The 24,071-nt window shown below is 43.2% G+C and overlaps 1 protein-coding gene across 2 annotated transcripts in view; it reads left to right on the top strand.

The window, feature by feature from the left end:
• Positions 1 to 24,071, top strand: part of dph6 (diphthamine biosynthesis 6) — a 57,724-nt gene that overhangs the window by 11,241 nt on the left and 22,412 nt on the right. The window contains exons 4-12 of one of the 2 annotated variants that reach the window (XM_083998622.1): positions 4,128 to 4,201; positions 5,195 to 5,313; positions 12,538 to 12,599; positions 13,357 to 13,451; positions 13,570 to 13,663; positions 15,650 to 15,800; positions 16,248 to 16,373; positions 17,772 to 17,901; positions 17,986 to 18,160. In XM_083998622.1, the coding sequence (XP_083854748.1) occupies positions 4,128 to 4,201; positions 5,195 to 5,313; positions 12,538 to 12,599; positions 13,357 to 13,451; positions 13,570 to 13,663; positions 15,650 to 15,800; positions 16,248 to 16,373; positions 17,772 to 17,901; positions 17,986 to 18,160 (1,026 nt within the window). Of the gene's footprint in view, positions 1 to 4,127; positions 4,202 to 5,194; positions 5,314 to 12,537; positions 12,600 to 13,356; positions 13,452 to 13,569; positions 13,664 to 15,649; positions 15,801 to 16,247; positions 16,374 to 17,771; positions 17,902 to 17,985; positions 18,161 to 24,071 lie in introns of those variants that run through there. The other variant, XR_014596368.1, reaches the window with a different exon arrangement.

Here is a 24,071-nt window from a genome sequence, read left to right as displayed (position 1 = left end):
GCATTACATTAAACACAATCACTTGACCCTAGCAGGCCCTATCCTACACCACATCTACTTACAACAAGGTCCAACCCCCTTGTTCCATGTTCCCACCACGTAGAGAAACATGGGAGAACAATCCCATTACATTACAACAAGGCCCAGAGCTGATCTAATGGAGGGAACATTAAAAGCATGTCGCGTCCAGTCACTTACTTGATGGAAGGGAGGGATGATGAGGAGGAGGGATGGAGAGGAGAAGGAGGAAGGGAACAGGAGGCTGTGGGGTTAGAAGTGGTGTCGATGTGACAGTGGGGATGCGGCGATGGGGAATATGTGATGTTGCCCCGATGCCCTTGAGCAAACTGTCATTCAAACCACTTAAATTAATTTCTCCACCTTGTCTTCTTCCCCGCCTCCCTGCCACCGCACACGAGCCCGCCACATAACAGGAGGCTGTAACATAATACAAAGTACATGTCAACAACTTTGGACTCCATAAAAGGAGGATTTTGTAATGGAAATGTGTGGCCTTGTGTCTGTAATGGGCGAGATCTGCCAGCTCCGGCTCCCTAGTTGTCAGAAAAGGCTGAAGCAGGCATTTTGGAAACCCACCATTTTGCAGAAATGGTGCTTTGTATTGTTAGGGTGTATAATTAAGATCTCATTGTGACAGCCATTGAGAAAGAGCTAATGAGGGTTCTGATGTATTCCATATGAATATGAATATTGAATTTTTAATATTTTATGGCTTTCTAATTGCCTTGAATGCTGTTAATGGCTTTGACTGTTGAATATTACCCAGACTGAATGTGTGGCATGCGTAAGTACCTTTGAAAGCTGAGAGCTGGTGAAACCGCTGCATTTCTCCAGCCCAATCCTTTTGCTGTGTGATTGTTGTGCATCGTTGGCGCAGATACATATCTTGACTGAAGGCATGTCTGTGACTGTGAATACATTTGAACCACTCTGTAACTCCCTTACTAAGATGAATGTATATATAATTACAAAGTATATCACACGCACTACCTTGATATAGAGTTTAATGGCCGTATAGTTTCTTTGTAGAGCATGTCTGCTGGCCTTAATCTATCCCACAGCTGACATCTTAATAACTCAGCCCTCTCCATCCATTTCCACGGGAGACATCCGGATGTGGGGGAAGGATTAGTTTAATGAATTTGACAATTAGTAACAGAAGTTAATGACTGCATGGGGCTAAGTACCCTGATGGACATGGCTGGGGGGACTGAGGGCTTCCATTGCTCTGGGCCATAGATCCTCATTAATAGCTTTTCTGCCTGTCGGAGAGGACAAGGGGAAGCCAGGCCAGGCCTTTGTTTAGTCTGCGTCGGATGGGGCTGCGAGGGAGTCGCACTGTTGCACAACACCACGCCAGAATTAGTCCCGTTCTGGGCATGAGTTAATACAGGGCCTCGGGTCCTGGATCAGGTGAAGCTTCCTTTTAATGAACTAGGGTCATTAAACGTCGAAAAAAAAAGAAAAGCAGTGTGGAATTAGGGCAGGGAGGGAGCTCTTTCTTCGGATCTTGTGCCAACAGTCATGAAGAAAGAAAAGTGGTTTGTGGGTCACAGGAGTCCTGATGACCTCTGCCTTGATTTATCATGATGTTAGCTTCTTACCCGGATCCCACCTCTAATGTAGTCAAAACATCGTTTAGCCCGATAGCTCTCATAAAGATTTTATTATTATTTATTATTATACTGTGCTTCATGAGCTACCTTGTCGCTTTGTCAGGTGATCCCACTATAAACCATTTTGATAAATTTTTCAGCTACCATAAAATCAAAGTTTGTATTTTTTATGGAGTCATGAATACACATGGAACAATTCCCATAATATCCGTCAATTCAGATTTATACATACATATACCCCTTGCTTCACAATAATTTATCCCACCTTTCCCACAGAGAATGAGAAACTATGTCTAGAATTTGTAAAATCACGTCCGGAGCGGCATTAGCTGCCCCCTCATTCCTGCTTGTCTCCTGGTGATAGCCATAATAGCGACATAAACACAACCGTATCCAAAAATAACCATTTTCCAAAGCTATTTGCCAAAAGGTCTGGTAGCTCGAGCTTCCACTGAAAACAAGAGGATGTGTGAGAAATTTGTCTTGTGTTATCATTAGCGACGAGTTTTGCCTGGATATTATGAGGCCCCCATGATGTCATGTAATGGGAGCCGGTGAAAAGAGAAGCCGTTTAATTGGTCCGGACTGATTTTTGAACCTCACAGGCCCAAGTACCTACAACAGTCTTAACTCCAGAGAGAAACCAGACAGAGGGAGACAGAGAGACAAAAACACAGGAGGAGGATGTTTTTCACTGTTGCTCTGACGCTCTCTCCTCTCAGTCTGTCAGGCTAAGTCTGGTCCTGTCAAGTTTAAAGCCAAGGGACCAAATTGGTGTTGATGTAGCGCACTCCTTCAACACTCACTCCTATCTCTTTTCCTCCTTCTCTCTGTCTCTGCTTATCCCACTCTTTACCTCCTAATTTGCCTCTTTAGGAAGTGACAATTGTATTTAGGGAAAAGGTTATCATTGTATTAGAATAGAGTGCTGGCCCTGAGGCTTACCTAGAATTACATGACACCGCCTGCAGCCCCCTTGGGTCTGTGCAGGGCTGAAATGTTATCAGTCTGACTTAATTACTGTCACCGGGCAGCAGAATTGACTATAATGTATATTCCAGTGTTGGGCGCATCGGAGAGATATTTAAACTTGAACACAGTTTCTGATTTTAAAACCTCCCGGTGTTTAACTTCAGGTCAGAGAGTTAAATTCTAACTGTGTGTGTGTGTGTGTTTTTCCATTTTCCCCTCGCCTTTATACCTCACATCCTTTGCTACGGCGTAAACACCACACAGATACGTGCACACACAGAGAGCACATCCTTTATCTGATTAGCTGGAACGCCTATGTGGAGGTGTGTGTGAGTGTGTGTGTGGCACAGTGCGTCGCAGCTCAGCGTCAGGCCCCAGGCAGGGCATGGATTTCATTTAGGAAAGTATCAAAGGTTTACACGCTGTTCGCTTTAATCAGCATGTTTATCAGGCAGAGAAAAATTGCAGGAAGGGACCACAGGGAGAAGGAGGGGTGGGGGGTTATCTTAAGGACCAGTAGCCAGGGAAATTGATAATGGCTACAAGGTAATTTACTGGAGACTTGTGCATCCCTCCACTGCTTCTACCCTCGCCTCTCATTCTAATTACAGCCCATGTAATGTTCTAATGAATCTGCAGGTGTGTGTCTGTTGGGGAGGGGCACGGAGGTGGAGGAGAGGGGGGGGGTATGTTTGTATGTATGTGGGTGAGCACGCCACGCAGCGCTCGCTTGCACAGGCTCGCGTGTGTTTGTTTGTGTGTGTGTCACTCCGGATCAAGCCTGTTTTTCATGAGAGAGAGATTGAGCGCTTCTCAAGGCTGTGTCAGTATATCTCTCCAGTGCATAGTTGTCTGGCTGTTTCTGGAATATGAATATGATATGAAAAGCAATTAGATTAGCCCTCAGCTATATTAAAGATACACGCCACTCACAGACACAATGTTCCACTGATACTTCAAAGTTGTCACTGCGGTTCCGTCTCGCCCAGCCCGGGTGTGTGGAGAGAGGATGGAAGCCACGGCCAGACACACTCATCTCTCACTCGCACCAGACCGCCGATAGATAGATAACGTCCAGGAACTGCCTTTAGTGGTGCCGCCGCCGGGGGCTTGGAGTCGCACACACACACTCGCATAAACACTCGCAGTCACTCACAAAGCCATGTACGCAAACCTCCAGGGGATATGGGCTGGACCATAAAGGCCTTGATACGACCAGAGTGTAAACATCCCCACAGGACTGCGGTTCAGCGAAAGGAAGAAGCCGCCAAGGAATCTGCTTTCTTTGTCTGTTTCAGTTTGTGTGTGTGTGTGTGTGTGTGTGTGTGTATATGTTCAACATGTGTTTTTGTGGCTTTGTTCAGATAGCACTTTGGGGTTACCATTGTAGGTTGAGCAAAGGAGTACTCAGGCCTCATGGGACGGTGACATCATGCCGCCGCTACAGTTGCACGCTGCTGCTCATGCTGTCAAATGGAAAAGGCCAGAAATCTTTGCCCCTTGTTTTCCTCCCCACAGGAAAAGGAGGGTGTCGAGGCGGTGTCTGTGGGGGCCATTCTCTCCGATTACCAGAGGGTCCGTGTGGAAAACGTGTAAGTCAAACACACACGTGCGTTCATGATCGAGAACACACTTTCTATCTTAAGTGCACGCACTCACGCACACACGTACCGTACCCGCTGCATGTAGGCCACGCTGACACACTCTGTGGTCCGCTGAAGGAAAAGAGTACATCCTCTGCTGCAGTCACTGCGTGTTCCAAACTTGGACTGAGTTTTGTTTAAACGCACAACACACACACATATACACACAACGAGTTTTGTTTATGCCATTTTTATTTAGACTAGCTTTGATTTTTATGGTGTGGCTCTGTTTTCAAGAAAAGGAATGAAAGCAATAGTTTCATAATTGGTTTGAGTTTGTTAATATAAAAAAAACACACTTTTCCATAAAGGGTGAAAAACAGCAGATTTTTTTCACAGTTAGATGAGAAGGTTTCCTCGTGACACAGATACACATGTGTCTTTCTTGTACTTTTGTTTTCTCTCCTTTCTCTCGTTTTTTTCAGCTTTTCATTCCCCTTTTCTCTCTTGTTCTAAAGTCACACACACTGGACACATAGCTGTACAAAAGCTCCCCTCTTAACAAATCCTGCTGTCAGTCAGCTTTTGTTTCTCCTCGTACATCGTCCACGCATAGACCTAAACATCTCAGACATTTCTTGAGTAGTAGACATTTGTGTACAGACATTTTGGCTCCAGTTACCTGCTGTGGATGTGTGTGTTTCATGTGAGTTTAGACGACCGACAAGCCCCAGCTTAAGAGTTTTTTTTTATTTTTTTGTGTGTGTGTGCGTGTGTGTTTGTCTCCTCCTTGAATAAAGCCACTGGCAGTGGTGGCAGGTGGGAACATGTGCTGTGGGCCTATCAGGGTGGCAGCCTTCCTGCAAATGCCCAACCTTGTTGCCTTTGAAGTTCTGGTAGAGCTGGCAAATATTCAATATTAACCGCTTTGCATCTTCTTCTGTTTGTGCAACCTACTACTCCTTTTTTTTTTTTTTTCTTCCCCTTTCACTTGTTCCTCAGATGTTTGCGGCTAGGTTTGCAGCCCCTGGCCTACCTGTGGTGCCGAGACCAAGAGTCCCTGCTCTCAGAGATGATATCATCTGACCTCCATGCTATCCTCATCAAAGTAGCCGCCTTCGGTGAGTTTGGGTGTCACTCTTTTGTGTCTCAGGCAGCTGGTGAGCAGTCTGATGTCCCCCCCTCCCCTCTGGTCGCCCTCCTTACTCTCTTTTCACCCTCTCCTGATGGTGCTGTGCTGGTTAAGTAGTGTTCGACACGTGGATTGAAGGGACAGAATTTGGATAAGTGTGGGATAGGAGGAGGTGAGACGGAGGTGGAACCGGAGAGAAAAAGAGAGACAAGCAGAGTAATGCCCTAATCATTAATCTGTGGCTTAGCAGCAGTGTTGAGACTTGTGCCAGCGGCGAAGGCATTGAAGTAGAGAACAATATGAAAAGATAAGAAGCACAGAGGGAGGAGGAGTGAAGGAAAGTGCGCGGTGGTATTGGGTAGGTGGGTGGGAGGAGGAGGTGGGGTTGGCAGTTGAGAAATAATCACAGGTGATTACCCTGCACATTAATGCAAGCTGTCAATAAGCGACACATGTCGTCATTGTGTGTGAGAAACACTGCTTTCTCAGCTTATGCATAACTCGGAATACATGGTCCGTGAAGCAAAGATTAAAATCTGGTATCTCTCATTTACGTTTTTCTAGCGCTTCAGCACTGAAGGAAGAGGTTAATGTGGTGTCACCTACTCTCTGCCTGTCTGTTTTGGAGCCCGAGGACAGGGAGATCAGATTACTGAATACAGGAGAGAGTAAAAGGGAAAAAAAACTTTTCTTTTTCTTTTCTCCGGTACACGATGTTAAGATCCCTACCTGTATCTACTTGACAGTGCAGCCGGATCTCCTTTGACGGTGCCAGTGAAAAATGATAATTATGGCTACAAATGGTTCTTTTTTGCTCTCAAACTACTCACGCCGATAGATCATCATGTAGACATTGTTTACGTGCTGTTTAAGTGCTTGTTGTCACCTTTGGTTGCAATCAGTTGGAAAGGGGTCCACGGCTGACTGATGACCCGCAGAGCCCAGCGCTGTGTTCAGGATATTCTGCATCTCTTTCAACACTGCTCAAATAACTGCTCATGAAATGCACTTGTCAAGTCATTTATCTTTGGCGCTTTATTTGCTGGGCCCATTCGTCATTTTTAATGGATTCATGATATAGGACTTATGGGTAATAAACAACATAACTTGTCACATGCCCGTCAGAGCAGAGATGATGTCAGAATTCATGTTCCCCAATTTTTTTTTTGTCTTCTGTGGTATTATAATTATTGTTTACCTGCCAAAATTAATTTTTCATTTCCACTTGTAACCAGATAACATCTGAGCCTTGATATTTATTGATCAATTATAATGTCAAGTTACCTTTATGGGATATTGTACTTCAAGAGAAAATGCCGCACCTTAAAAGATCTCAGTCACCCTGTAGCCCAGATACCGCTGCCAAGCTTTCTACTCTTAACACAACCTCGGCTAAAAGCAAATTCTCAGCATTTTTTGGAAGATTATAATTAGAAAGGAAAATCACCCCGGGTGTCTTGGAGTGTGTATCTTGGCCTCCCTTCTGTACGTGTTTGTGTGAGAATGTGTGTGCATGTGTGTTTTGGCTACAGGTAAAAAGAAAAGATCTTATCAGCCCTGACTCCTCACCTGTCCCAAGGCAGTGGTAATTAGAAAGGAGAGAATTGAATAGGGGTGCAAGCGCCCAAGGCATTTTAGGCAGCGCACATATAATTGCAGCTTTGGTGGAAGCAGTTCTGAGCAGTGAGGTGTGCTGTTTGGAGGAGATTGGGTGACAGCAGGGCGTACCTGGTGGCCTTTGGTGTTTGTGTGTCTATGTGTGAGAGCATAAGAAAGAGATTTAGGGGGGATTTACTGCTGCAGACCTCATGAGGAGGGAAAAAAACAACTTACACAGGGCAAAGGTTAAGTCTGCATCTGAACTGACAGTCAAAACAGCTTATGATATTCAGTGGTGGTATAAAATGGGTTTCGGTGGGCTGCGAATAGAAAGAAGTCATTCAAGATTAATATTCCTTCATTAGGTGCTCAGAAAGACAGGTGGAAATTAGCGGTGAATGGATAAAGAGAAAAAAAATACTCGGTCTCTTTCTTAAGAGAGGATATACTCCTTGATGACAAATCCCTGTAGTGAAAAGACAGCTGTCCAAATGCAGGATGATCCTCTAAGTGAATTCCCTGGAAGTGTTCATTTGCGTACTGATGGCAGACTAAAACCACAAAAGAGAAAAAGAAGATTTTAGTCTTTGAAGATGCCAAATTGCATAGTGAAGTAAGTTCAACTATCTAAGTCTAAGCCCATGAATGTCAGAAAAAGCTTCTAATTAGCAAAAACACATTTCTCTGAAAGGGGAGATGCATATTTTTGTTGGGGAACAGTCTCCTTATACTGCAGTATCTCTCAAACTAACCACACTAATTGGCAATTCCGCAAGCTAGAATTAATATTCATGTAATTAGTTAATTGATTGATTAGGGCAGGTGAGGATGGGGGCACAGGTTCAGCAGTTAATTGGTCCTCAGCTCCAGAGATAATTGGCATGTTTCGAAATCAAGGCTCTGTCTGCCGGAAAACCTTTCATCACCACATGATCTTTCACCCTTCAGCCTCTGTTCTGAGAGAAGGGGAATTTGTGTCACAAATTTGCTTTCACTGATCACCTCGCCCACTTAAGGACATCATATATAATTTAATATATACTTACAGGACAATTAACGTTTAAGACACTATAGAATTTTTACTGACCATCCATTTTAGAGTGGGAGGCAGCGAATGGAGAAATTAAATAGAATCTTTTCTTTCTGTAATCTTAAGAAACGTTGTATACAATTTCTTTTTCTTTTTTCAATTAAAAACCATATACTGTATTTAGGAGTGTTGGAGCTACACTGCGCAGTGAAGGAGCTTTTATAAAAAACAATACAAGATGACATGTTTATAAGATCCGATGATGAGGATTAGGATTCAGACTCATTTAGATACTGTATTAGCTGTCCCTTCAAAAAGCAATTTGTTGCCAGAAATAAGTGTGCTATCTTTGTAACCCAGGCCAAATTAACTTCTAGTCAATTAATCAGCTGATATTATCTATTGCTGACATTTTCCACATCAAAAGCATTAAGGTACAACTTTTAAGGCGTGCCAAAAACATAAAACAAAAAAAAAATCTGATTAATTTTCTGTCAGTCCAATAACAGATTTATGTAATGACTCTAATTTCCCTGAATGCAGCAATTGTGTCCTTGTTTAAAAAAAATCCTGATTTTACCTGTTTTATTACTCATAGTAGTATCTGACAAGGTCTGTGCTTGAGCGTCCTCCACTTTTAACTATTTTTACTAATTTTTGTGAGATGAAATGTGGGGACAGAGAGATGTCATGCAACAAGTTGTCAGAACTTTAAACTCTTCATTGCGCCCACACCTTGCTTTTTAATGGACATTTATTTGCTGTCCAATTATGAGAAACTGTACACAACATAATATCTCATGAAGTTTCCAGACATTTAACTATTTGAGTCAATCAATCTGTTTTGGATCGGTGAAGGAGTTTATATTTAGCTGAAATAGCCCTCAATAGTTACAGTATGATAGTCAGCTATATGAATAATAAAAAAAAAAAAAACACTGACCACACATTGGACCTTTTTGTAAATTGCCCATAACCAATTTATTTTTGATAAATAAATGTTAATGTTTTCCAGTTCAGTCTGGTTTCTAGTATCCTCAGTTTCTCCCGTTTGATTTGTTGGACTGAAAAGATTTCATCTTGATGTGATCGCTGCACAATTCATGCGGCCTATTATTCTGTTCACAGACCCTGAGTTTCAGATAAGAGCCTGACAAATTTCACATATAACCTTAATCTTATCATCCTTTGTACGGTGCCGCCCCCTTCCCCTTCTTTCTTCCTTTCCGTTCTGTGTTTCTCTCTCTCTGTCTCTCTCTCTCTCTCTCTCTCTCTCTCTCTCTCTCTCTCTCTCTCTGTCTCTCTCTCTCTTGGGAAGATTAGGTGATAGTGAACAGCCATTGTTTTGGCGGGGGTCTTTGAGAGCGTTGTTTAAAGGCTGATGATGCAGCTCACCTACCGGGGAGGAGATGCTTATTTCATCCATTTAAAGGCTAAAATGTTACACATCATGAATCCAATTTTCTCTGCCTTTTCTCTCTGAAGGCAGGGATTAAAGCCGAGCTGTCAGCTGGCACGCCAGATCTTAAGACAACCCGCGGATGTCTGCGATACTGCGCTCAGCTCAGCTCAGACAGTATCTACAATCTCCTGGCTTTTAATTTAGCATTAGACTCACTAAGCAAAATCACAAGCAGTTTCCATTAAATAGGTAACTCACTGCTGTGGGTGTACATTAATCAACCTCCTCAAAGTGGGAAAAGGCCAATCATGATCGTTAAAAAGAATTAAGTGCAAAAGTGAGCTCTGGAAATAATTGCCATTGACTTCTTCAAGGGCACAAGTGAGAGTGGTATTCTCAGTTCAGAGGGAGAATATGTTTTATTTTTATTTTTAATCTTCCTAAATTTGCCTTTTGGTCCAAGAATTTAATTCAAAAAGTGAATTTTAAGCTTTTCCAGAATCCACTTGTTTTTTGGGAGCTCTCTGCTTTATGTTGAACTTACATTGTGTCTTATAAAGCTGTGCGTAATATTCATTTCAGGATTTTGCCGTTTGTCATATGCAAGTATGATAACTAACTTGATTGTCTAAACGATGCTTAGCTTCCTGGTAAACTTTTTATTCCTCTCTAATTTCAGCCCCTTTATTGTCGACAAGGTTTTGTAAAAAATGCTCTCCCTCATTACAGGACTCCCTGGTTTTAAAGTTCAGTGAATTTAATTGGAGTTTTATGGGATAATACGAGGTAAAAAGCCCTTTTAAAGGAGAGCCATTCCTCTCAGTCTCTCTTAGGGAAGCTCCTCTCCCTCCAAAGAGTGGTGTTGCTGTCTCTGGCGGCAGACTAATGGCAGCTTCTAGTGGGCTTATTTGGGTTTAATGTGGCATAATGAGGTTAGGTAATTGGGTTTAGGTCAAGTTGTAAAACAGGTTCAGAGGAGACAGAGATGTGAAGATCATGTAAATGAGTGGTGTTATATCGCCGAACGCTCACACCGGTGGCTACTCAAAGACTTCTCAAAGCATGTCTCGTACAAATGCAGGATCATTCCACATATCCTCATTTCCAAATGGTTCCAGTAACCTTAAGTCAGTCAGGAACATCAATTAAGAAAACACTCATACAAGTGCTAAGTGGTCTTGGGAGAAATGCCTCCACATTAATGCCATCTTCGTATCATTTTATCACTCACTCCTGTCCTCCTCCATTTCCATCGTCCTCTTCCCTCCTTGTAAATATCAAATCATGTATCATATATTATTTAAGAGAAGGGAAGTTAATGAACATATTAAAAAACGTGGCATCCCCTCAGCAATTTGGAGCCAATTATTAAAATTTGTTAAAAGGCATGACTAATTAAAGAGGATATTTAAATGGGATTGAATTTTAATGCTTTTTTTCCTTCCCTCCTTATTACCTTTGTGGCAGGGTTAAGATGAGAGGATGTTGAGATTGGATATTCTCACACTAATTAAGACCACAGATCCCCTGGGAAGAGAATAAGGGTCTGCTCATTCTCTTCCTCCACACTCCCCCCCCCCCCCCCCCCCCCCCCCCACCCCCCGCCTCCACTGTGGCCCTCCGTCTCTCCCCCTGCAGTGCTGGACCACTGGGGCCCGGAGGAGAGACACAGCTGGGATTAAGATGAACTCAGGATGGGATGCGACGTCCTTCCTTCACGTCTCCTCTCCCCTTCCCTCTCGTCTCCCATCCATAGCTCCCCATGGGGCCCACGGATGACACATTAACCTTTGAGGCTGTCAGGCCATGAGAAAAGAGAGATTCTCACATTACGATTAACTTTGTTCCCTTAATTAAACACATGAACGTGCTGATGAACAGGACCGTGTGATGCCTTGGAACAGAGAAGCTATATTAGATTTTCAGAGAAATTATTAGGGACAATTCAGTTAAATTTTTTTCATTGCGATGGCATTACTGTCACAACTGCACATCACTCCGCATAGGTCATCAGTAACTTGTTAGTGATTATGTCAATCAAGTGCAAGGCAGCCACAGAAAAAGGAAATGGAAAATGGAAAATAATAAGGCAGTCCACTGCAAGTGACCATTAAGACATGCTTCCTATTTTTTCAGTAACACTTGGGCCTTTTACAAGAAGTAAGGAGGCAGGACTTCTAACTAATATGGATTGGAATTTCCTAAAAATGTGACATTTTACAGTCATGTCCTGTTATGTCATTATTGTTCAATTCTTTGCAGAAAGCACCTGGCACTCTGGGCTTTTGTTTGCTTTTTTTTTTTTCGTTGGAACAGAGAAGAATGTACTGTAGGAAAACGTAGGCTGCACTTTCTTTGTGAAGGGACTTGTTTACAGGGTGACATGGAGTTCAGCGCGGTGCCATCAGGAACAGGCGCCTGGCAGACAAAATCAGGATTTAGTGTCACAAAGGAGTAAAACGCTCCAATGCCCAAAGAGCTGAAGAACGTGTTCACAGTTTAACCACACCGTTTTATTCCTGCTAATATGTACATAATCCTAAATAAGGCTGATCACAGGTTTAATCTCTCATCGCAGCCATGGTCGAGATCAGCATATCTTCTTAAAAGGGCAGGCTGTTGGTTGGTTACTTTACTTTTTCTGGGGGGTGGTAAAGGGCCAGTGCGGTTGTATTTTAGGAGTGTGCCACAACTGGGTGTTCACACAAAGCTCCTCTCCACCGTTCTCTTCCCCTCCTTCTTTTCTCTCCCATGCCTGTGAGTCACTGCCATGCACCATTTCAGGGGAAGGGGAGGGAAAAGGCAAATAAACAAGATCTCTTTCCAGAGTTTATGTTCTCAAAGGGAACTAGATGAGGGGGCAGCGAGCGTGGGGGTGTGGGGGGTCTGCGGCCAGCAATTGAAAACTGTTGCCCTTACCCAGAGAGATCTGTGTACACTACTTGCAAAGTCAAACAAATAGATCCAGGGTGCAGGTTTACGTGTGTGTTTGTGCGACTGCCCGTAAACCTCCCTGCCTGTCATCTTCAATCACTGTTCTCTGTTGCTGATCAGACCTCTCTCTCTCTCCCTCTCTCTTTCTCTCTCTCTCTCTCTCTCTTTCTTTCCACACGTGTGTCTGTGTGAAATGGTGTTTGTGCGTGTATTTCTGTCTTTGTGCATATTTCCCACGTGGATGCCAGGCCTGGATCCAGAGAAGCATTTGGGAAAACCTCTGGCTGACATGGAGCCCTATCTGAAACAGGTCACACACTGTCATGCTAAACTCTTCATCGCTATGTGTGCATCACTTGCATAGGTTATCTGATGTACATGTTCAAAGTGATTCAACAGTTTAAGTGATATCCAAATTACACAGCTTAAAATTTATTGAAAAATACCGATAGGTGACAAAATAAAGGAAAAACATGGCAAAGACCCCATTTATAGGGCACGAGAGGTCACTTAATAGTTTGATGAGGTTGAAAATGATGTGACCATTGCCCTCACAATGACTAGATCTCAGGCCAATTGAACAGCAAAGGCATTGAAGTGTTTAGACATAGCTCTTCACCGCCATCGTCGAAACAACAAATGAGGAAATATCTTTGGAGGACGGATGTTCCATCACTTGTAGAATCAATGCCAGTAAGCATTTAAGCTGTTCAGGAAGCTTGTGGTGGACCAACACCTTACTAAGACACCTGATCTTAGTTTTTCCTTCAATTTGTCACCCGTTGGTATTTTCTTTCACTTGTAGTTTCAGAATAACCATACTCTCTGTGCACTACTTTCAGTGATTTATGGTAAGAACAATAAATATTGGTCACATCAGTCACATTCTTGTACATTTACTTGTTTTACCACAGTGTTGGAACTGCTTTGGGTATTTTTCTCTGAAACTGGTTGGATAAGCTTTAAACTGAACATTGAGACTAGTAAGATAAAACTACATAAAATGACTTTTATTGTATTTAAATGAAATGCAAGTATTAATATGTTTTTTTGTTTCCACTGACTAGCTCTCCCAGAAATATGGAGTCCATATTTGTGGAGAAGGAGGTGAATATGAAACCTTCACCCTTGACTGTCCTCTCTTCAAGAAGAAGATTGTTATGTGAGTAAAGCAATAAAGAGTTGGTCTTAATAACACTGTTTCAGGGCATGTGACTGCTTCAACTTTGGCAAGTTGTTGTTTGCAAAGAGTATTTTAAAGTTTTTGTGTGTCTGTGCAGCGATGCAGCAGAGACAGTGATCCACTCAGCAGATGCCTTCGCTCCAGTCGGCTACTTGCGCTTCACCAAGATGCACACGGAGAACAGAGGCAGCGTGAGTCAAAACTTCTGAAAGAATTCACGAGTGCAACTTGTTTCCCAAATAAGATCAATGCCGTTCGATGCTGGATCAATAATTTTTACAACAAAAGTTGGAGTTGCTGTGGGGTTGATTACTCTAAAACCACTCTGAGGGCAAAACAAATACAAGAACAAAACCCTTTGGTGTCTGACAACTTTGTCGAGGAGAAGAGAAACACAGCACTGTAGGGCAGGGTTCAGATCAACCTCCAGAGGGCCAATCTCTCTCCCGCACTCTCTCGCTCTCGGTCTCTCCCTTCATCCCTCGCACTCTCTCCTCTAGCCCCACATGGCCTACTTTGACGTCTGCAATATTCACTGCAGCCTGAAACTAGGCCCAGCTTAATAAACATGTCTGCTCACATTAAGGCGCTTTGCATTCAGGTAGCTGGCTTAGCGGACACAGGCGGGGGCTGCAGAGAGGCAGTAGGAAATGGCTTTTGGTATATTAGAAGGAGCCGAATGAGGCCTCGCAGTCTGGAGGGGTGACACTTCCAAACGTTTGACTTTCTTTGCAAGAGCAGAAAACTTGAGAGCGCGGTTAAAATGTTTGTAAAGAGCGAATCCTGTGATGGATCGACATTGACCTCATTTATGTGTACTTTTAATTACTCCTGTTCAAATTGTCGGGTTTAATAAGACACCTACCGGCTGATGGGTGTTTCTGGCGACAGGAAGTGCTGCTCGTACGCCGTTGTTTTTGTTGCAGCGAGTTAAGAGTATCAGGGTTACACTGAGGGATGGCGCTCGCCTGTAGATCAACATGTCTCCAGGGTAATAGCATGTGATTTGCACGTGTGTTTCACTGCACATCACACCGTAATGTGTTTTGTATTTGTATATGTGCAAGAGCGTGTGTGTTGCTGTTTGCAGCCTTGTTTGCGTCTATGTGTGTGTGTGTGTGTGTGTGTGTGTGTGTGTGTGTGTGTGTGTGTGTGTGTATGTGTCTGTGTCTGTGTGTTGGGTGGGGGCTGGGACTGTTATGGACAAAAAACATACCCCCATCCCACAACCTCCGTGACCCTGCAGCCTCACTCCCTACAGCTATATATTTTTTCACTCCCCACGCTGCTGCTCCCACCCCCCATCGCACAAACACACACACGCGCTCCCACAGCCCCCCCCCCCTAGGTTTCCGGGGGAAGAGCAGGGAGATCCAGGGTCTGCGAGGGGTGGGGAAGGCAGCGGAGGAGAGGAGAGGGGAGGGGGGCAGGCAACCACGGGAGAACCTGCCCTGGTTCAGCCTTCTGAAGCTCTTCTCGTCAGGGTGACAGATCCGCGGTGACACCAGCACTAGAGGAAACTGCACCGGGCTCAGGGGGTGGGGATGGACCACCATCATTTGCCCTCCGTTAATGCTAGTCAAGCTATTTTTCATGCTGGCCAGGAGAGAGGGGCTGAAGTATAATTAATTTGATTATCATATGGCCTAATGCAGTTGACAGCAGATGAGGGGGGTGAATGAGTCTTGGGCGGGTTGAGGGGGGGGCGTTGAGGAAATATGAAATATGTATTTAAACGCGTGACGCCCCAGCAGGATTTGGCAGGTAATATGTATGCCTTAGAGAATGGTAATGATTTGTTATTTAAAGAAGTACCAGAGTGTGGCATAAGTAAAAACAAGAAAGAAAAAAAACCCTGGTGAAATCCAAAACGTGTCTCACCCATCCAGTTGTGAGTTTTGAATGACAGCCAGCGTGATTGAATCTGCAGTATCAGAAAACACCGCTCCCTGTTCGCCCGAGCCACGAATATGTTAGCATGTTGTTTTCATATTCATTCACCTTGAAGTTATGTGTGTCTGGGCCGTTGTCATGAAAGACAGACAAACGCAGCCCGCTTGGTGGGGTATTTGAAAAGGTTGGCTAATTATACAGCGTTTTGTCTGTCTCTGCAAAAGGCTCTGTGCTCTTTTGGTGGGCGTTTGGCCTGATGTATTCCCTGTGGTGCTTTATTGCAGGATGTGGTGGCGAGAGCTTTGCCCCATGGTAGTTGTCCTTGCCAGAGCACCATTGACAAGATGACTGAGGAGGTGGAATATGCTGATCAAGCTGAAGACAACCAGCAAGAATTTACATCAAATTGTGACCTTAGTTGTCACCAGGGCCACGGTGAGATTCATTTATTGTGAGACATGCATGCGCGAGCGTGTGCTTTGTGTATGTGTGCGTGTATGTGCATGCATGTATGGGTGTGTCAGATGATATCTGTGTGGCGAGTGCTCGCTGAATCTGTGTCACACGGCCAAGCATCATGATATTGGTACTTTCTGAGTGATTGTTTGACAAGAGCTGTCATTCCAGAAGTGTGTTTGTGACAGTCTCTGAAAGCCTTTCTCCTTCAACATAAACCACCTATGTATGAGTTACCTCTTATATAGTATCTGTCCTGATTATGAATAAAGAGAAATATGATATGACATCTTTATTTTGTATGGTCTTGATCAAGCATCATAAATATTGGTTTAACTATTCATGGTGCTGATTGCATAAAGCACTTGTCCAATTCTGAAACCGTGAATCTTCTTCCTCATCAATCAATCGCATCTCTTCCTGCAGATCTTTCTCCATCCTGCTCGACCAGAAGCCGTAGAGGCTATCAGTGGATCTCTGGCATCAACGGCCTTCAGAGCCAAGACCCAGGGATCCAGGGCCAGACATCAGCAGCTTTCACACAGCTCCAAAGTAAGGGAAAGTGTGAGAAAAGAGGAATAAAGTACTGGAGATTGGACACTTAATGAAGAACACGGTGTACAACAACTGTGGACATGCTTTTTCAAATGCAAGAGTCTACTAGAAAATTCTTTTTTTTGGGCCTCTTTGAAATCACTGAAGTGAAAGGCACACATAACGACACACACAAATAAACTAACCTCTAATATGCCATGTTTTCTCAGATCAAATAAGAATTACATCTTTGATATGATCAAGGCGAGATGATATAGAATTCCTTTGTCCAGGGGTGATTTAAGCAGCTGACTAAAACAGATTCTGCAGGGCATTACTGTACTTCAGACCTTAAAACAAAACAAAAAACAATGAGGGGAATCATATGGGGAAAACATTTTTGTCCCTTGAGTGTCTTTCTTTCTCCTTGCTGTGTTGGCTAAACACACATGAGGGGGTGTGGTAGAGATTGAAAAGTCGTTCCTTATTCAAAAGTGCTTGTCAACCCAGCAGACAAAAACCCTGTGTGTCAGAGGCTCCATCCATCACAAGAATGCGATAGTGAGTTGGCCACCAAACAAGGACGAGCATTTTAAATTAAGCCAAACCAGGCTTCTTTTTAAACACACACACAGTGAAGTCATGTTGGGTGGGTTAGCGTGTTTGCCCTGCAGAAGTTTAAACGTGCACACTTTTACAGTGCATCTCAGTCTTCTTTTTTCCTCTTTCTCCTTTTTGATGGAGAAAGAGGAGCGAAAGATGAAAAGCATATTTAATGTTTATCGTGGTGCTCGGCTGAACAGCCTTCACAGTGCAGAGACAATATTAAACAAGTTAATATTTAATGAACAACCTCTTTGTATGAGGGCGAAGTAGTCTGAGACGCTGGTGTTGGCAAAGGAAAAACAAACTTGAAGCTCTTTCAAATGATTGTGGGGAGAACGGCTTCGCTTTGAGCCGTTGCGCCTGCGTTTGCATCCAAAGCCTGCGATGTGCACACGTGCTGCGTTAGACTGCGCTTTATAAGAGGGGACAAACACCATTACCACTTTAAAGCAGTCTCAGTGGACTTCAGTGTCAGAAAAAACAACTTTCATTTGCTATCCACCTCACAACTACAGTCGTGATGGTGTACAAAATCTCTGTATGAACTGGTTGGCTTTTTTTTTTTTGCAATATGTAAATATATACACAATATTTATAAAGATAAACCGGAATGATGGGTCTCACAGAACCAGTTGCAGGAAATTGTGGACTACTAGTGCACCTTTTCTGCCTATGTAAATGTGCTACAGTTAGATTTTATCTGTGGTATACTGCATTTTCTTTTTGTGGGTGTTCACTAAGAGAGGTATAGTATATCAGTGAAGTATTGATAATGACTGTATTCATTTATAATGTGCTGCCTGTTTCCAGATGCGTTGGACAGCAGAGGATGGAAGCTTAAGGACATTATCCTGGTTCACCTGTATGTGAGCAGCATGGATGACTTTGGTCCACTCAACACAGTTTATAAGAAGCACTTTGGCATAAACCCTCCATCCAGGTAAAGCAAACACACATACAGACATTTATTTGTCTGTTTATGTTATTTTTCATGGAAAAGTTGACAAACCTTCTTTTTTTTAAGGGTGTGTGTCCAGGCTCCTTTGCCTGCTGGTCAGCTGATGCTGATGGACTGTCTGCTCCATGATTGGACTGAGGCCCCGCAGGAAGGCTGCTTCCACCAGAGGGAGGCCCTGCACGTCCAGAGCCTGTCCCACTGGGCCCCAGCCAACATCGGTCCCTACAGCCAGGCCCTCAGGGTAAGACTCTAAAAGTCCACAGCAGGGAGAGGTGCTGACGGGTTGAAACTGATGGCAGCAAGAAGGGAAAGAAAGTGCTTAAATGAGCCTAATTTTACTATGTAGAGCTGCAACGAACAAGAAATATATCATCAGGTAATCAATTATCTGGTTTTTGGGTCAAACAATTCATGCTTTTGTTTATATAATGTCTAGAAGTACTGACACAAGCCCATTACAAATTGCTAGAACCAAAAGTGATGCCTGCCTGAAATAGTTTATTTTGTCTGACAAACAGTCAAAGAAATTCTGAGATAGTTAATAGACAATATGAAGTTGAAAATGATTTAAATCTCCACATTTGAGAAGCTGGAAGAAACAATTTTCTGTTGACCCACTTATCGATAAATAAGCTATGAGCTCAGCATTGCAGTCATGTTCAGAAATATCCTTTACAGGGAATCCTCATATGTGATTTTCCAATGTTTAATCACTTCCTATTATTATCGTTTTTATTATTATTCTTATATTTGAAACTCACATCCCCTGCTTAGTTCCTTATTGCAGGGATAATGATACAGCTCTTTCTGAATCCCTTAATCCTTATCTGGCGTGGTCATGCAGAAAAAACAAGGACATATAATTTTCCTTTATGTTATTTGTTTGTATTAGCAGTTTGGATGGTGAGCAATGGATTAATGAAGGAATACCAAGGATTGATATGAAGAATGATGGGTCTATCTGCTGGTTCCTATGACACTTTGGTCTGCTTACAAAGCAAATGAGCTGTCTCACATTACATGCAGTATGTGCACTTTGCTTTTGCAATGCAGATGCATGTGATTGTTGTTTTTTCATAGTCATAGTTTGTTCTCAGCACAACCTTTATGTGTACATGTAAATATGTATCTCCATTATGCAGCATGTATCCATTTTTACACTTGTTTGTAAAGCCTAGGAATTGAACTTCTTTCATATTGTTTAAAAACCAGAAAGAATGTGCAATTCAAAGGCAGAGCAGAGGAAGTGTGGGCCGTGGTTGCACGGTTGGCTTGGTGTTTTGTTTACCCAGTGTGTATTGTATGGGATTACACTTGTCAAGGTACTGTCAACAAGGATAGTGTCCATCTCCTCCACACTGTCCTTGATCCTGCAGCCAAATCCGTCTATGAGTGAGAACATGTGTGGATTAGCCATTCGTTTTGAGCTTGACGGCATATCTCACCAGTGTGTCACTGAAGCTCAGAGGCTCTGGTGCAGTTTGGATTCCTGAGCTGTAACCTACAGAGTCAGGTTTGCTTTAAGCATGCCAGCAGTGTTTGATTTCCTCAATGGAGTGTCATTGAGACATGAAATTAGAGGCAGCTGTAGGCATGTGCTGTTGCATCTGGAAAACAGTTTAATCTCGCATCCTCCTAATGATCATTCATATCTAAAGCAGTCTGAGAAATCAGTGAGTGGAGTTTGCTCTGCACGGCGCTTCATATGACCCCTGTGTCGTCTCTCAGTGTGTCTGTTCCCCCACCACGCTACAACGGCTTAATTTGATCAAAAATGTATTAACAACTCATCGGTACAGCCCCGAGATTTTTACATATTGATACAATTACCCCCGTGCTGTGAGCAAGCATGCAGTGCCACCCCTCCTCTCACTTTGACTCCATCTTAATGACAATTTTCCTTGGTGACTGTTGCCATGTGACACCACGGCGACAGGGCTCTGGCAACAACAGAGAGTGAAAAGCTGCCGTCTGAGACCAAATAACCTGGAGCCCTACACGTTCACTCTCTGTGGAAAAGAATTACTAATTAAAAGCAGGATCCAGCTATACGAGTGAGTTGGAAGGGGAGGGGGGGTAAACTTGAAATGATTAAAGGATGAATTTGTGTTCTTAATTACGTCCAGATGATGTAATTATTTTTGTGTAGCAGAGGTGTTTTTGTGATGAGTTCTTTGAAGAGGCTGAGTTACGACTTAGCGGAGGAAATAAATAACAAATGATGGTGCCCCTTTGATGACTTATTCTGGTTAATTGTTTACTTTCTTGTTTGAGAAAACCAAGTTCCTCTGTAGTGTATCTCAAGTAATCATAGACGGATCAATAACGGCTTTTGTCGTAAGCAGTGTATTCATTCTGACAAGTGTCCAGCGGTTTGAGACAGAGCACATGGCTACTGACAGAACGTGGCACTCTGGCCCTGCAGGATTTGACCACGGTCGGTCTCTCCACCATGAAGGGTGGTAGTGGTGGAGGTAGAGAGGAATGGCATTAGGGATTGGCATGTGATGGATGCTGGATCTTCAAACTCCATCCATCTATTCATCCGTCTGCCTAGGCTTGTCATGTCTCTCAGCTTCAGCTCTCGGGAATGGCAAGCTGAGTGAATGTCGACTTGGCCTGGCAGACTGACAGATTCAGATCTGTCTTGATTTAAAGAATTAGTTAACCTTTATGATGTCAAAGCAGGAGGCCTCTCAGTGTATTTTATGTTAATGCATAATATGGGGGTAGTTTAGGTAAAAGCCTCAAGCTATAAAAGGAAAAACAGAGATTTAATTTATGCTCTGTTTTTTACATCGTTTCGTATTGTTCCGTATCTGATTGACATGTGTGTAGAGCTTGTGTTCACCATAGTATGTAATACTTGTAGTATAATATTGTTTGTGAGTCTGGTAACATCAAAGTTTTTTGCTACTAATTGTTTTGTTTCACTGTCTTACTTCTCAAAGACCTAATGCAAATTTAGCTTTCATTGTTTTAGACACAATTTGCATAATCTAACTAAGATATAAGAAATGTCACTCTGCTATTGCATCAATCAGTTCTTTAAAAACAAGAGATGACCTCAGACATCCGGTTTCTGATGCAGAATATCAAAACAAATTCTCCCATTACAACAAAAGCCAAGTAACTGTGTGCTTTTAAAAGAGATAAAAGTTATTACAGCATTTCCTGCCTGTTGTTTGTTGCACAAAGCTTTTAAACAATTCTGTTGCATTAGTATAATAGCAGGGGGAAAAGAGCATTGGCCTGTTTCTTCAGCCAGCAATATTCCATTTGTACTAATAACAAACAATTATGCTTCTGAGTTGCCAGATGGAAAAGAATTGACCTTTCATTTACTATAATCTCAAACTGTAGCATTATTTTCCACATCTATCTTCATTAATGCTGCCAGGTCCGTCACGTTCCCTTTAGTGGCAAACACAATAGCCAAACCAGGTTTGAACAGAAGGACGATCAGTTGAACGGTTGTTAAACATCTCCTCTTTCTTGTTAAGGTAAGTGGCTCACCCCTGGGATATTTGCCGGGAAATTATACTCACTGATCAGATTCTACGGGCTGTGTTTTGGGAGCTGACTGCGCTAGCCTCAGGTTGCTGGTGAACACTAACCCCTTGCCTCATTCCCCTAATTGTGAGTGACAGTCAATATTGTGGAAGGCCGTCTCGCACAAGCCCGCGATAGGATTTGCATTGGATTTTGAAAATTGTCAAAGTGGACTGCGAGGCATCAGGAGGGAAGTGGATCTGACGTTGCCCATTAACGTCAAAGGGAGGAGCGTACCGAGGCGGGTGCCAGAATTTGAATAATCTTCTTACAAGAGTCTAAATGTCTAAAAACAATGAGCTGAACTTTGTCTGACCCTCTTGATGAGGAGTTCAGAGGTCAGCCTGAGACATGGTGAGCCTGGGCCACCCATGTAGCGCCAAATAGAGGAAAGTTTCCCTCTGCTCATTTGTAGCCCCTCTTTTGTTTGTTTTATTTCCACCAACAAGATGTCAAAGAGGATTTTAAGGCATTTTAGGATCGAGAAGAGGATGAGTTGTGATAAAAACCTCTGAACTAAACTGAAACAGAGGTTGTGGTAACACTTTATGCATTTAGCTGGTAGAATCACCCCTGGAAATATACATGTTTGAAGATGTAATCACTCATCTGTATTATAGAATCAGCATACACATGCATTACAGTATTTTCCATTAGAAATGTAGTGGGAGAACAAATGGCATGTGATGAGTTTGTGAAGATCTCAGGTCCACCAGTGCAGCTGGTGAATAATCAAAGGACTGACAGCTAAATATGAGCAAGTGTGACGGGTGAGAAAGCAAAAAAATAAAAAGAATGAAGTGATGAACAGCTGAAATTAAGCTAAGTGCTTCAGTTTTATGGTTTGTTGTTCTCACCCAGAATGTTTCACTCCTGTAAAAGAGCCAACTTGCACAATTCAGCAGCCCCCCACCCCACCCCACCCCTCAACACCGCAACATCAAATACCCCACCACCACCCCCCATCCTTTTACCTCCCCAAACTTCCTCAGCCTGCATCTAGAGAATATATCTACCTCAATTACCACAGAAGAGTAATTAGCCAAAAAACTGTGTGTGTGTGTGTGTGTGTGTGTGTGTGTGTGTGTGTGTGTGTGTGTGTGTGTGTGTGTGTGTGTGTGTGTGTGTGTGTGCATCTGCGTTCAGGGAGGTATTCATGCAGCACGAACAGATTAATTAGGACATTTAACTTCATTTCTAATACAACAAAATTAATCCCATAAAATATGAGGGATCTCGGAGGAGGTGCCTGTCAGCATCTGACGCCTCTCCCCTGTTTGCCATAATCTATTAAAACCTTGCTTTTATCTCACCTCTCCGCTGTCATACTTTATGGATTTTTTCATAAACACGGCCCATACTTCATAAATGTCTCAATTTTCTAGTCTATTAACATTACTTCAAAAGCGCTTGATAAAAGAGGAGGGCATGCGTGAAATAATGCACCAATAATACGAAACGCTGGAGGCTAGAATAGTAGGGACGGCTCTCTAGCGTGCACACTCAGACAATGCAAGGGATGTTATCAACTTTAATAAAAGAACAAATGATCACTTCCAACCGAGGAGGAGGGGAGATGAGGCACGGTGGAAGGGGAGGGGCCAGGAGGAGAGCAGTTGTTGAGTAATTGAGTCGGTGAAAAATGAGGTCTTGAAGGCTCAGCAGTTTGAGCAGTCATGAGATTGAAAGCTCCTCAAAACTGCGGTGCTCTTCGGCACGTGTAGTTACTTGCTCCTAGCTGCAGCGGAGGATGTTAACACAGATTTGTTTTTTTTCTTTTCATTTCACCGAAGGCACAAGTAGAATAAGGCTGGCTGTTTCCTTTCCTGAATGCCCCGAATTGTGTGCAATGAGTTGAACCTTTTGTCTGGAGAGGAGTCAGAGAGGTTTTGACTGACAGTCAGGCTTCACCTCAGAGCCTTTCCCCTGCGAGCATTGATTCAGTTCCTGTCTCTGAAGATCACCAGAGTCTGTCTCTGTAGACTTTACTCATCCTACCCAAACACTGGGGTCAACTGTCTTCACTTGAACCGGACACACGCGAAACATACTGATCAAACCCAGGAAGCCCTTACCACAGTGGCATGACGGCTGTATGCCCCGAGGCCAGGTCTTACAAAAAAAACACACACACACACACACACACACACACACACACACACACACACACACACACACACACACACACACACACACACACACACACACACACACACACACACACACACACACACACACACACTCACACCTGTGTGTGCTCTTTGTGGTTGTATTACAAGGTAAACTGGTTAGGTCATTAAAATGAGTCACAGATGACTCACTGTAACACACTCATGACTGATAGGACAGGTATACGGCATTCAAAGCACAGTCAGTGACATGCAAATAGATAAAGATGTATGCAAACACAAACAAAGCGAGGGAATTGAGTGTACTCAATATCTCCTACCTTCAATAGATCTATATCTAAACGTTTGTTGACAGATGTTTGCTTGAGAGCAGGGCAGGCCTGTATACCCACGACATGTATGCACACACTCTTCAGTACAGTCATGTATGCAAACATCCTTCCCCCTCCCGTAGGACAGGCCAAGACATAT

Source organism: Trachurus trachurus, assembly GCF_905171665.1.
Source record: "Trachurus trachurus genome assembly, chromosome: 22".
NCBI classification, from domain to species: Eukaryota; Metazoa; Chordata; class Actinopteri; order Carangiformes; family Carangidae; genus Trachurus; species Trachurus trachurus.
This window is presented reverse-complemented; position numbering and strand designations above follow the sequence as displayed.